The following is a 14,176-nucleotide window of genomic DNA, read 5'->3' on the forward strand; positions in this document are numbered from 1 at the left end:
TTTTTATTGTGTGGCCACACCCCTTCCTTGTGAGTCTTCAGTGTGCGCTGTCCCTTTTTTATTGGGGGGGGGGGGGGGGGGGAATGTACAGCATCAACTACTTTTGCTTTGCAGTACATATCTAATTATTATCTCAAGGGCTCTGCAAGAAAAAATATTTTTATAACCATGTAAACTCCGTGAAAGATCGTATACTCAATAAGTCACAGTGCATGGGTGAACCTTTAGCTTAACCCTGTGAGTGCCAACATCTCTGTGAGAGATATGTAAAATATCAGCTACAAATGCCAGCGTCGCTCACATTTGTTATAATAATTCAAATAAAGAATGTTGTGTAAACAATATTATATATCCTCTATAAGGTAAACATTACAGGTCATTATAATGAATAAAAAGGTTTGCTTGGCAATTTTCACACCTCTTTTGACAAATTCACTTGGCCCTCAAAGGGTAGAACAGCATCTTCAAAATGAATATGTCTAATGCCTAAAGACAGCTAAAGTAGCAATGTTCCTGAATTTGTCCTATGATGACATTGGCCATGGTGAATTCAAGTAGATAGTAATTAAAGATTATTGGTAATATTTTTCTTACATTAGTGTGAGACCCATCAGACTTCTGACAAGCTGTTAATAAATATCTGCATTCCCTGGAAGAAAATATATTGCTAATGTCTTAATGATTTTCTGAGAAAATTCCATGGACTGAAGATGTGGTTGCTGCATACAGTAGGACAAATAATTTACTGGCACATTACGATGAATAATAAGTTGACTTCTACTTAATTAATTATGTCAACAAATAGCTTCTAGAAACTTTGCAGTGAAACGGCTATATCCATTTATTTTTAAAAGTGAAACTGAAGTGCATTTGACACGGAATCTCAGAGTCTTATGTGCTGTAGCTTTCACCAAAACTGCAGAGAATATATGCTGTTCCATATGCAATTCTTTTTTTTTTTTATTAAACACTATTGTATTATAAACTGTATGTGCTAGACATTCTTTTGAGGTCATTTTTAATTAATGACATGTGAATAACCTGGCTTTTTCTATGTTTAACAGCCTACTGCAGTGGTTCCCAAACAGTATGCCTAGAAACTCTGGGGTGCTGCGAGACACTTGCGGGGGTGCTTTGGGTTGGTGGTCCACGACCAAAATTATTATAGTCAAAGTGATAGGCAAAGACAGGCCTGGAGGCTACCAATCATAACATTTGTGGACAATTAACCCCTTCAGTTGTAATTGCGGCAGTTTTCCGTGCTATGCTTCAGTGCTACAACACAGTGCATTCCCGGACATTTTCTGGCATTGCCACTGTCTCCCCCTCCTTGGCGCCGGGCATAGCCACTGAGCTGAGCAACAATCCGGCCCCGGTTCCTTCTTCCTGGCTGTGTGCGGCTTGACCTTGCTAACACAATGCGGGGTTACCGGCGGGTTTTTTTTTAGGGAGCGCTCTCCAATAAAACCCTCCCCTAAACCCGCTCCCTAAACAAAAACCCACCACTGAAGGGGTTAAAACCACAACAATGTCCACCACCACATAATTGAACCTAAGGGTGACAGGTAAGTATAATTTACTTAATTTAATATATATATATATATATATATATATATATATATATATATATATATATATGTATACACACATACAGAGTACCACAACACTCGCCATCCCTGCGAATGGGGTGCAAACAGCACTCGCCATTCCCAGGTTGGGGTGAAAGTGGCCTGTGACCACATGCTCTAATAAATACAAATACAGGGACTCAACACTCTCCATAATGAACTAACTCACCTTAGTATACAATCAATCAAATAAATAATGGGGTTTTAGTTCATGAATTGATCAATGCATTTAAGCTTGCAGCCCATCGCCAAGGGACCCCATTTCACTGCAAGTCCTACACTAGCATTTGTTTCTCAAGAGCCTGCCAACTGCCGACACATCATAGCTAAAGTGGACATGTGTATTTTCCTGGTTTAAAGCTCACCTGCCAAGTGCCTTATGGCTTTTAAAGATGAGGCAGTCACCTAACACAACACCTGACTTAGAATTAAAGGGGCAGCTGTAACAGGTTACAGATAAATTAGCTCATCTGGGGTGAAAGAGAAAGCTATGATCACAGTAACAAAGGTTAATAAAAATTAACCCACATATATACACACATACAGAGTACCACAACACTCGCCATCCCTGCGAATGGGGTGCAAACAGCACTCGCCATTCCCAGGTTGGGGTGAAAGTGGCCTGTGACCACATGCTCTAATAAATACAAATACAGGGACTCAACACTCTCCATAATGAACTAACTCACCTTAGTATACAATCAATCAAATAAATAATGGGGTTTTAGTTCATGAATTGATCAATGCATTTAAGCTTGCAGCCCATCGCCAAGGGACCCCATTTCACTGCAAGTCCTACACTAGCATTTGTTTCTCAAGAGCCTGCCAACTGCCGACACATCATAGCTAAAGTGGACATGTGTATTTTCCTGGTTTAAAGCTCACCTGCCAAGTGCCTTATGGCTTTTAAAGATGAGGCAGTCACCTAACACAACACCTGACTTAGAATTAAAGGGGCAGCTGTAACAGGTTACAGATAAATTAGCTCATCTGGGGTGAAAGAGAAAGCTATGATCACAGTAACAAAGGTTAATAAAAATTAACCCACATATATACACACATACAGAGTACCACAACACTCGCCATCCCTGCGAATGGGGTGCAAACAGCACTCGCCATTCCCAGGTTGGGGTGAAAGTGGCCTGTGACCACATGCTCTAATAAATACAAATACAGGGACTCAACACTCTCCATAATGAACTAACTCACCTTAGTATACAATCAATCAAATAAATAATGGGGTTTTAGTTCATGAATTGATCAATGCATTTAAGCTTGCAGCCCATCGCCAAGGGACCCCATTTCACTGCAAGTCCTACACTAGCATTTGTTTCTCAAGAGCCTGCCAACTGCCGACACATCATAGCTAAAGTGGACATGTGTATTTTCCTGGTTTAAAGCTCACCTGCCAAGTGCCTTATGGCTTTTAAAGATGAGGCAGTCACCTAACACAACACCTGACTTAGAATTAAAGGGGCAGCTGTAACAGGTTACAGATAAATTAGCTCATCTGGGGTGAAAGAGAAAGCTATGATCACAGTAACAAAGGTTAATAAAAATTAACCCACATATATACACACATACAGAGTACCACAACACTCGCCATCCCTGCGAATGGGGTGCAAACAGCACTCGCCATTCCCAGGTTGGGGTGAAAGTGGCCTGTGACCACATGCTCTAATAAATACAAATACAGGGACTCAACACTCTCCATAATGAACTAACTCACCTTAGTATACAATCAATCAAATAAATAATGGGGTTTTAGTTCATGAATTGATCAATGCATTTAAGCTTGCAGCCCATCGCCAAGGGACCCCATTTCACTGCAAGTCCTACACTAGCATTTGTTTCTCAAGAGCCTGCCAACTGCCGACACATCATAGCTAAAGTGGACATGTGTATTTTCCTGGTTTAAAGCTCACCTGCCAAGTGCCTTATGGCTTTTAAAGATGAGGCAGTCACCTAACACAACACCTGACTTAGAATTAAAGGGGCAGCTGTAACAGGTTACAGATAAATTAGCTCATCTGGGGTGAAAGAGAAAGCTATGATCACAGTAACAAAGGTTAATAAAAATTAACCCACATATATACACACATACAGAGTACCACAACACTCGCCATCCCTGCGAATGGGGTGCAAACAGCACTCGCCATTCCCAGGTTGGGGTGAAAGTGGCCTGTGACCACATGCTCTAATAAATACAAATACAGGGACTCAACACTCTCCATAATGAACTAACTCACCTTAGTATACAATCAATCAAATAAATAATGGGGTTTTAGTTCATGAATTGATCAATGCATTTAAGCTTGCAGCCCATCGCCAAGGGACCCCATTTCACTGCAAGTCCTACACTAGCATTTGTTTCTCAAGAGCCTGCCAACTGCCGACACATCATAGCTAAAGTGGACATGTGTATTTTCCTGGTTTAAAGCTCACCTGCCAAGTGCCTTATGGCTTTTAAAGATGAGGCAGTCACCTAACACAACACCTGACTTAGAATTAAAGGGGCAGCTGTAACAGGTTACAGATAAATTAGCTCATCTGGGGTGAAAGAGAAAGCTATGATCACAGTAACAAAGGTTAATAAAAATTAACCCACATATATACACACATACAGAGTACCACAACACTCGCCATCCCTGCGAATGGGGTGCAAACAGCACTCGCCATTCCCAGGTTGGGGTGAAAGTGGCCTGTGACCACATGCTCTAATAAATACAAATACAGGGACTCAACACTCTCCATAATGAACTAACTCACCTTAGTATACAATCAATCAAATAAATAATGGGGTTTTAGTTCATGAATTGATCAATGCATTTAAGCTTGCAGCCCATCGCCAAGGGACCCCATTTCACTGCAAGTCCTACACTAGCATTTGTTTCTCAAGAGCCTGCCAACTGCCGACACATCATAGCTAAAGTGGACATGTGTATTTTCCTGGTTTAAAGCTCACCTGCCAAGTGCCTTATGGCTTTTAAAGATGAGGCAGTCACCTAACACAACACCTGACTTAGAATTAAAGGGGCAGCTGTAACAGGTTACAGATAAATTAGCTCATCTGGGGTGAAAGAGAAAGCTATGATCACAGTAACAAAGGTTAATAAAAATTAACCCACATATATACACACATACAGAGTACCACAACACTCGCCATCCCTGCGAATGGGGTGCAAACAGCACTCGCCATTCCCAGGTTGGGGTGAAAGTGGCCTGTGACCACATGCTCTAATAAATACAAATACAGGGACTCAACACTCTCCATAATGAACTAACTCACCTTAGTATACAATCAATCAAATAAATAATGGGGTTTTAGTTCATGAATTGATCAATGCATTTAAGCTTGCAGCCCATCGCCAAGGGACCCCATTTCACTGCAAGTCCTACACTAGCATTTGTTTCTCAAGAGCCTGCCAACTGCCGACACATCATAGCTAAAGTGGACATGTGTATTTTCCTGGTTTAAAGCTCACCTGCCAAGTGCCTTATGGCTTTTAAAGATGAGGCAGTCACCTAACACAACACCTGACTTAGAATTAAAGGGGCAGCTGTAACAGGTTACAGATAAATTAGCTCATCTGGGGTGAAAGAGAAAGCTATGATCACAGTAACAAAGGTTAATAAAAATTAACCCACATATATACACACATACAGAGTACCACAACACTCGCCATCCCTGCGAATGGGGTGCAAACAGCACTCGCCATTCCCAGGTTGGGGTGAAAGTGGCCTGTGACCACATGCTCTAATAAATACAAATACAGGGACTCAACACTCTCCATAATGAACTAACTCACCTTAGTATACAATCAATCAAATAAATAATGGGGTTTTAGTTCATGAATTGATCAATGCATTTAAGCTTGCAGCCCATCGCCAAGGGACCCCATTTCACTGCAAGTCCTACACTAGCATTTGTTTCTCAAGAGCCTGCCAACTGCCGACACATCATAGCTAAAGTGGACATGTGTATTTTCCTGGTTTAAAGCTCACCTGCCAAGTGCCTTATGGCTTTTAAAGATGAGGCAGTCACCTAACACAACACCTGACTTAGAATTAAAGGGGCAGCTGTAACAGGTTACAGATAAATTAGCTCATCTGGGGTGAAAGAGAAAGCTATGATCACAGTAACAAAGGTTAATAAAAATTAACCCACATATATACACACATACAGAGTACCACAACACTCGCCATCCCTGCGAATGGGGTGCAAACAGCACTCGCCATTCCCAGGTTGGGGTGAAAGTGGCCTGTGACCACATGCTCTAATAAATACAAATACAGGGACTCAACACTCTCCATAATGAACTAACTCACCTTAGTATACAATCAATCAAATAAATAATGGGGTTTTAGTTCATGAATTGATCAATGCATTTAAGCTTGCAGCCCATCGCCAAGGGACCCCATTTCACTGCAAGTCCTACACTAGCATTTGTTTCTCAAGAGCCTGCCAACTGCCGACACATCATAGCTAAAGTGGACATGTGTATTTTCCTGGTTTAAAGCTCACCTGCCAAGTGCCTTATGGCTTTTAAAGATGAGGCAGTCACCTAACACAACACCTGACTTAGAATTAAAGGGGCAGCTGTAACAGGTTACAGATAAATTAGCTCATCTGGGGTGAAAGAGAAAGCTATGATCACAGTAACAAAGGTTAATAAAAATTAACCCACATATATACACACATACAGAGTACCACAACACTCGCCATCCCTGCGAATGGGGTGCAAACAGCACTCGCCATTCCCAGGTTGGGGTGAAAGTGGCCTGTGACCACATGCTCTAATAAATACAAATACAGGGACTCAACACTCTCCATAATGAACTAACTCACCTTAGTATACAATCAATCAAATAAATAATGGGGTTTTAGTTCATGAATTGATCAATGCATTTAAGCTTGCAGCCCATCGCCAAGGGACCCCATTTCACTGCAAGTCCTACACTAGCATTTGTTTCTCAAGAGCCTGCCAACTGCCGACACATCATAGCTAAAGTGGACATGTGTATTTTCCTGGTTTAAAGCTCACCTGCCAAGTGCCTTATGGCTTTTAAAGATGAGGCAGTCACCTAACACAACACCTGACTTAGAATTAAAGGGGCAGCTGTAACAGGTTACAGATAAATTAGCTCATCTGGGGTGAAAGAGAAAGCTATGATCACAGTAACAAAGGTTAATAAAAATTAACCCACATATATACACACATACAGAGTACCACAACACTCGCCATCCCTGCGAATGGGGTGCAAACAGCACTCGCCATTCCCAGGTTGGGGTGAAAGTGGCCTGTGACCACATGCTCTAATAAATACAAATACAGGGACTCAACACTCTCCATAATGAACTAACTCACCTTAGTATACAATCAATCAAATAAATAATGGGGTTTTAGTTCATGAATTGATCAATGCATTTAAGCTTGCAGCCCATCGCCAAGGGACCCCATTTCACTGCAAGTCCTACACTAGCATTTGTTTCTCAAGAGCCTGCCAACTGCCGACACATCATAGCTAAAGTGGACATGTGTATTTTCCTGGTTTAAAGCTCACCTGCCAAGTGCCTTATGGCTTTTAAAGATGAGGCAGTCACCTAACACAACACCTGACTTAGAATTAAAGGGGCAGCTGTAACAGGTTACAGATAAATTAGCTCATCTGGGGTGAAAGAGAAAGCTATGATCACAGTAACAAAGGTTAATAAAAATTAACCCACATATATACACACATACAGAGTACCACAACACTCGCCATCCCTGCGAATGGGGTGCAAACAGCACTCGCCATTCCCAGGTTGGGGTGAAAGTGGCCTGTGACCACATGCTCTAATAAATACAAATACAGGGACTCAACACTCTCCATAATGAACTAACTCACCTTAGTATACAATCAATCAAATAAATAATGGGGTTTTAGTTCATGAATTGATCAATGCATTTAAGCTTGCAGCCCATCGCCAAGGGACCCCATTTCACTGCAAGTCCTACACTAGCATTTGTTTCTCAAGAGCCTGCCAACTGCCGACACATCATAGCTAAAGTGGACATGTGTATTTTCCTGGTTTAAAGCTCACCTGCCAAGTGCCTTATGGCTTTTAAAGATGAGGCAGTCACCTAACACAACACCTGACTTAGAATTAAAGGGGCAGCTGTAACAGGTTACAGATAAATTAGCTCATCTGGGGTGAAAGAGAAAGCTATGATCACAGTAACAAAGGTTAATAAAAATTAACCCACATATATACACACATACAGAGTACCACAACACTCGCCATCCCTGCGAATGGGGTGCAAACAGCACTCGCCATTCCCAGGTTGGGGTGAAAGTGGCCTGTGACCACATGCTCTAATAAATACAAATACAGGGACTCAACACTCTCCATAATGAACTAACTCACCTTAGTATACAATCAATCAAATAAATAATGGGGTTTTAGTTCATGAATTGATCAATGCATTTAAGCTTGCAGCCCATCGCCAAGGGACCCCATTTCACTGCAAGTCCTACACTAGCATTTGTTTCTCAAGAGCCTGCCAACTGCCGACACATCATAGCTAAAGTGGACATGTGTATTTTCCTGGTTTAAAGCTCACCTGCCAAGTGCCTTATGGCTTTTAAAGATGAGGCAGTCACCTAACACAACACCTGACTTAGAATTAAAGGGGCAGCTGTAACAGGTTACAGATAAATTAGCTCATCTGGGGTGAAAGAGAAAGCTATGATCACAGTAACAAAGGTTAATAAAAATTAACCCACATATATACACACATACAGAGTACCACAACACTCGCCATCCCTGCGAATGGGGTGCAAACAGCACTCGCCATTCCCAGGTTGGGGTGAAAGTGGCCTGTGACCACATGCTCTAATAAATACAAATACAGGGACTCAACACTCTCCATAATGAACTAACTCACCTTAGTATACAATCAATCAAATAAATAATGGGGTTTTAGTTCATGAATTGATCAATGCATTTAAGCTTGCAGCCCATCGCCAAGGGACCCCATTTCACTGCAAGTCCTACACTAGCATTTGTTTCTCAAGAGCCTGCCAACTGCCGACACATCATAGCTAAAGTGGACATGTGTATTTTCCTGGTTTAAAGCTCACCTGCCAAGTGCCTTATGGCTTTTAAAGATGAGGCAGTCACCTAACACAACACCTGACTTAGAATTAAAGGGGCAGCTGTAACAGGTTACAGATAAATTAGCTCATCTGGGGTGAAAGAGAAAGCTATGATCACAGTAACAAAGGTTAATAAAAATTAACCCACATATATACACACATACAGAGTACCACAACACTCGCCATCCCTGCGAATGGGGTGCAAACAGCACTCGCCATTCCCAGGTTGGGGTGAAAGTGGCCTGTGACCACATGCTCTAATAAATACAAATACAGGGACTCAACACTCTCCATAATGAACTAACTCACCTTAGTATACAATCAATCAAATAAATAATGGGGTTTTAGTTCATGAATTGATCAATGCATTTAAGCTTGCAGCCCATCGCCAAGGGACCCCATTTCACTGCAAGTCCTACACTAGCATTTGTTTCTCAAGAGCCTGCCAACTGCCGACACATCATAGCTAAAGTGGACATGTGTATTTTCCTGGTTTAAAGCTCACCTGCCAAGTGCCTTATGGCTTTTAAAGATGAGGCAGTCACCTAACACAACACCTGACTTAGAATTAAAGGGGCAGCTGTAACAGGTTACAGATAAATTAGCTCATCTGGGGTGAAAGAGAAAGCTATGATCACAGTAACAAAGGTTAATAAAAATTAACCCACATATATACACACATACAGAGTACCACAACACTCGCCATCCCTGCGAATGGGGTGCAAACAGCACTCGCCATTCCCAGGTTGGGGTGAAAGTGGCCTGTGACCACATGCTCTAATAAATACAAATACAGGGACTCAACACTCTCCATAATGAACTAACTCACCTTAGTATACAATCAATCAAATAAATAATGGGGTTTTAGTTCATGAATTGATCAATGCATTTAAGCTTGCAGCCCATCGCCAAGGGACCCCATTTCACTGCAAGTCCTACACTAGCATTTGTTTCTCAAGAGCCTGCCAACTGCCGACACATCATAGCTAAAGTGGACATGTGTATTTTCCTGGTTTAAAGCTCACCTGCCAAGTGCCTTATGGCTTTTAAAGATGAGGCAGTCACCTAACACAACACCTGACTTAGAATTAAAGGGGCAGCTGTAACAGGTTACAGATAAATTAGCTCATCTGGGGTGAAAGAGAAAGCTATGATCACAGTAACAAAGGTTAATAAAAATTAACCCACATATATACACACATACAGAGTACCACAACACTCGCCATCCCTGCGAATGGGGTGCAAACAGCACTCGCCATTCCCAGGTTGGGGTGAAAGTGGCCTGTGACCACATGCTCTAATAAATACAAATACAGGGACTCAACACTCTCCATAATGAACTAACTCACCTTAGTATACAATCAATCAAATAAATAATGGGGTTTTAGTTCATGAATTGATCAATGCATTTAAGCTTGCAGCCCATCGCCAAGGGACCCCATTTCACTGCAAGTCCTACACTAGCATTTGTTTCTCAAGAGCCTGCCAACTGCCGACACATCATAGCTAAAGTGGACATGTGTATTTTCCTGGTTTAAAGCTCACCTGCCAAGTGCCTTATGGCTTTTAAAGATGAGGCAGTCACCTAACACAACACCTGACTTAGAATTAAAGGGGCAGCTGTAACAGGTTACAGATAAATTAGCTCATCTGGGGTGAAAGAGAAAGCTATGATCACAGTAACAAAGGTTAATAAAAATTAACCCACATATATACACACATACAGAGTACCACAACACTCGCCATCCCTGCGAATGGGGTGCAAACAGCACTCGCCATTCCCAGGTTGGGGTGAAAGTGGCCTGTGACCACATGCTCTAATAAATACAAATACAGGGACTCAACACTCTCCATAATGAACTAACTCACCTTAGTATACAATCAATCAAATAAATAATGGGGTTTTAGTTCATGAATTGATCAATGCATTTAAGCTTGCAGCCCATCGCCAAGGGACCCCATTTCACTGCAAGTCCTACACTAGCATTTGTTTCTCAAGAGCCTGCCAACTGCCGACACATCATAGCTAAAGTGGACATGTGTATTTTCCTGGTTTAAAGCTCACCTGCCAAGTGCCTTATGGCTTTTAAAGATGAGGCAGTCACTTAACACAACACCTGACTTAGAATTAAAGGGGCAGCTGTAACAGGTTACAGATAAATTAGCTCATCTGGGGTGAAAGAGAAAGCTATGATCACAGTAACAAAGGTTAATAAAAATTAACCCACATATATACACACACATACAGAGTACCACAACACTCGCCATCCCTGCGAATGGGGTGCAAACAGCACTCGCCATTCCCAGGTTGGGGTGAAAGTGGCCTGTGACCACATGCTCTAATAAATACAAATACAGGGACTCAACACTCTCCATAATGAACTAACTCACCTTAGTATACAATCAATCAAATAAATAATGGGGTTTTAGTTCATGAATTGATCAATGCATTTAAGCTTGCAGCCCATCGCCAAGGGACCCCATTTCACTGCAAGTCCTACACTAGCATTTGTTTCTCAAGAGCCTGCCAACTGCCGACACATCATAGCTAAAGTGGACATGTGTATTTTCCTGGTTTAAAGCTCACCTGCCAAGTGCCTTATGGCTTTTAAAGATGAGGCAGTCACCTAACACAACACCTGACTTAGAATTAAAGGGGCAGCTGTAACAGGTTACAGATAAATTAGCTCATCTGGGGTGAAAGAGAAAGCTATGATCACAGTAACAAAGGTTAATAAAAATTAACCCACATATATACACACATACAGAGTACCACAACACTCGCCATCCCTGCGAATGGGGTGCAAACAGCACTCGCCATTCCCAGGTTGGGGTGAAAGTGGCCTGTGACCACATGCTCTAATAAATACAAATACAGGGACTCAACACTCTCCATAATGAACTAACTCACCTTAGTATACAATCAATCAAATAAATAATGGGGTTTTAGTTCATGAATTGATCAATGCATTTAAGCTTGCAGCCCATCGCCAAGGGACCCCATTTCACTGCAAGTCCTACACTAGCATTTGTTTCTCAAGAGCCTGCCAACTGCCGACACATCATAGCTAAAGTGGACATGTGTATTTTCCTGGTTTAAAGCTCACCTGCCAAGTGCCTTATGGCTTTTAAAGATGAGGCAGTCACCTAACACAACACCTGACTTAGAATTAAAGGGGCAGCTGTAACAGGTTACAGATAAATTAGCTCATCTGGGGTGAAAGAGAAAGCTATGATCACAGTAACAAAGGTTAATAAAAATTAACCCACATATATACACACATACAGAGTACCACAACACTCGCCATCCCTGCGAATGGGGTGCAAACAGCACTCGCCATTCCCAGGTTGGGGTGAAAGTGGCCTGTGACCACATGCTCTAATAAATACAAATACAGGGACTCAACACTCTCCATAATGAACTAACTCACCTTAGTATACAATCAATCAAATAAATAATGGGGTTTTAGTTCATGAATTGATCAATGCATTTAAGCTTGCAGCCCATCGCCAAGGGACCCCATTTCACTGCAAGTCCTACACTAGCATTTGTTTCTCAAGAGCCTGCCAACTGCCGACACATCATAGCTAAAGTGGACATGTGTATTTTCCTGGTTTAAAGCTCACCTGCCAAGTGCCTTATGGCTTTTAAAGATGAGGCAGTCACCTAACACAACACCTGACTTAGAATTAAAGGGGCAGCTGTAACAGGTTACAGATAAATTAGCTCATCTGGGGTGAAAGAGAAAGCTATGATCACAGTAACAAAGGTTAATAAAAATTAACCCACATATATACACACATACAGAGTACCACAACACTCGCCATCCCTGCGAATGGGGTGCAAACAGCACTCGCCATTCCCAGGTTGGGGTGAAAGTGGCCTGTGACCACATGCTCTAATAAATACAAATACAGGGACTCAACACTCTCCATAATGAACTAACTCACCTTAGTATACAATCAATCAAATAAATAATGGGGTTTTAGTTCATGAATTGATCAATGCATTTAAGCTTGCAGCCCATCGCCAAGGGACCCCATTTCACTGCAAGTCCTACACTAGCATTTGTATATATATATTTTAATTTACAAAATTTAACTTTCGCACTAGGGGTGACCTGTTACTCTAGGGTGCTGTGATTCAAAAAAGTTTGAGAATGATTGGCCTACAGTATGTATGTATGTATGACTACTAGGTGTCCTGCTGTATGCATTGTAGAGATGATGTCATGTCGATGACTCATCTCTTTTACCAACATATGTCTCTTGAGTTTCTGTGCCTTTGTCTTTTCATGCACTATTTAAGGATCATATTTGTAGAAAGCTAAGATAAACTGAATATACAAAATGGAGTTGACATCCATACTAATGACCACAGTTTATAGACAATATGTATAATTATTTTTTTATTGTTCACATTGACAGGTTATGCGGACCGCATGGGGCTCACAGAGTTTAGACTTCGCTTTCAAATCCTGGCATCACAGGTTATGAAGAAGTATACTTCTACCTATGAACCCGTGGATCAGAGAAAGGTATAAAAAAAAGCAAGTTGTGCATCGTAATACAAGATTAATATCCTACTTTTCAGCATGGAAACATATTGGTATAATTAGAAGAAGTTTACCCAATACAAAAAGGCATCCTGAAACATTCACAAACCATTATACCGACATGTAGGCGAGCATTAAGTTGTTTGATATTGTATTTATTTTAAACTTCATGTCATTTTTTCTGCAAGGAACTATACTCTGCTGCCAGATATCTGCAGCATCAAAAATAACCTTTCATGATGTGTATAATAATGACACCTGAACTGGTTATAATGAAGACCTTATCTCTAATATCTTTTATTTTCATAGAATGTTTTACATTTTCCAGGTATCTTTGTGAATCTCTAAAGTGGCAATTTAGTGGCCGATTCAGACCTGCACGCACGGCTGCGAAATTGCAGCCCTGCTGATTACAGTACGTTGTGCGCATGTGTGATCCGTCTGTACGAATGAAACCAGCGAATGCTAGCAGGGAGATTGACGCTCTGTGACCATTTGGGGGGCGGTAACCCAGCATTTTCTGGGAATGCCCCAGAATATTCAGGCATTAGCCGGCCGCTGGGAGGAAGGGCCATTGCTGATGTTATCAGTGCCATCCATCTCCCTATAGCATTCACAGCGCTAAGTAAGTCTAGACTTATTCATCACTTGCGAATGGATTTCCCCCTGTGTGCCCAGCTGAGGTTCCTGGCTGTGGGGGAGGTCTGCTTGGCGCTTAAAAGGCATATATGGGGTTTTGTTTGCATCTGGGGAGGTGAGAGAATTCCAAAACTGAATTACTTATATTTGCACCTACCAATAGTACTGCAGTTACCAACCTGATATCTCTATCACTGTTAAGAACTCAATAAC

General features: G+C 41.6%; 1 protein-coding gene across 2 annotated transcripts in view; it reads left to right on the top strand.

Annotated features, from left to right (window-relative positions):
* Positions 1–14,176, top strand: part of MYO18B (myosin XVIIIB) — a 451,547-nt gene that overhangs the window by 146,346 nt on the left and 291,025 nt on the right. For both annotated transcript variants that reach the window (XM_083146506.1, XM_083146515.1), the window contains one exon: positions 13,197–13,306. In XM_083146506.1, coding sequence (XP_083002632.1) covers positions 13,197–13,306 — 110 coding nt within the window. The remainder of the gene's footprint in view (positions 1–13,196; positions 13,307–14,176) is intronic.

The sequence above is a fragment of the Crinia signifera genome, chromosome 1 (genome assembly GCF_055691185.1).
Source record: "Crinia signifera chromosome 1, ASM5569118v1, whole genome shotgun sequence".
Lineage (NCBI taxonomy): Eukaryota > Metazoa > Chordata > Amphibia > Anura > Myobatrachidae > Crinia > Crinia signifera.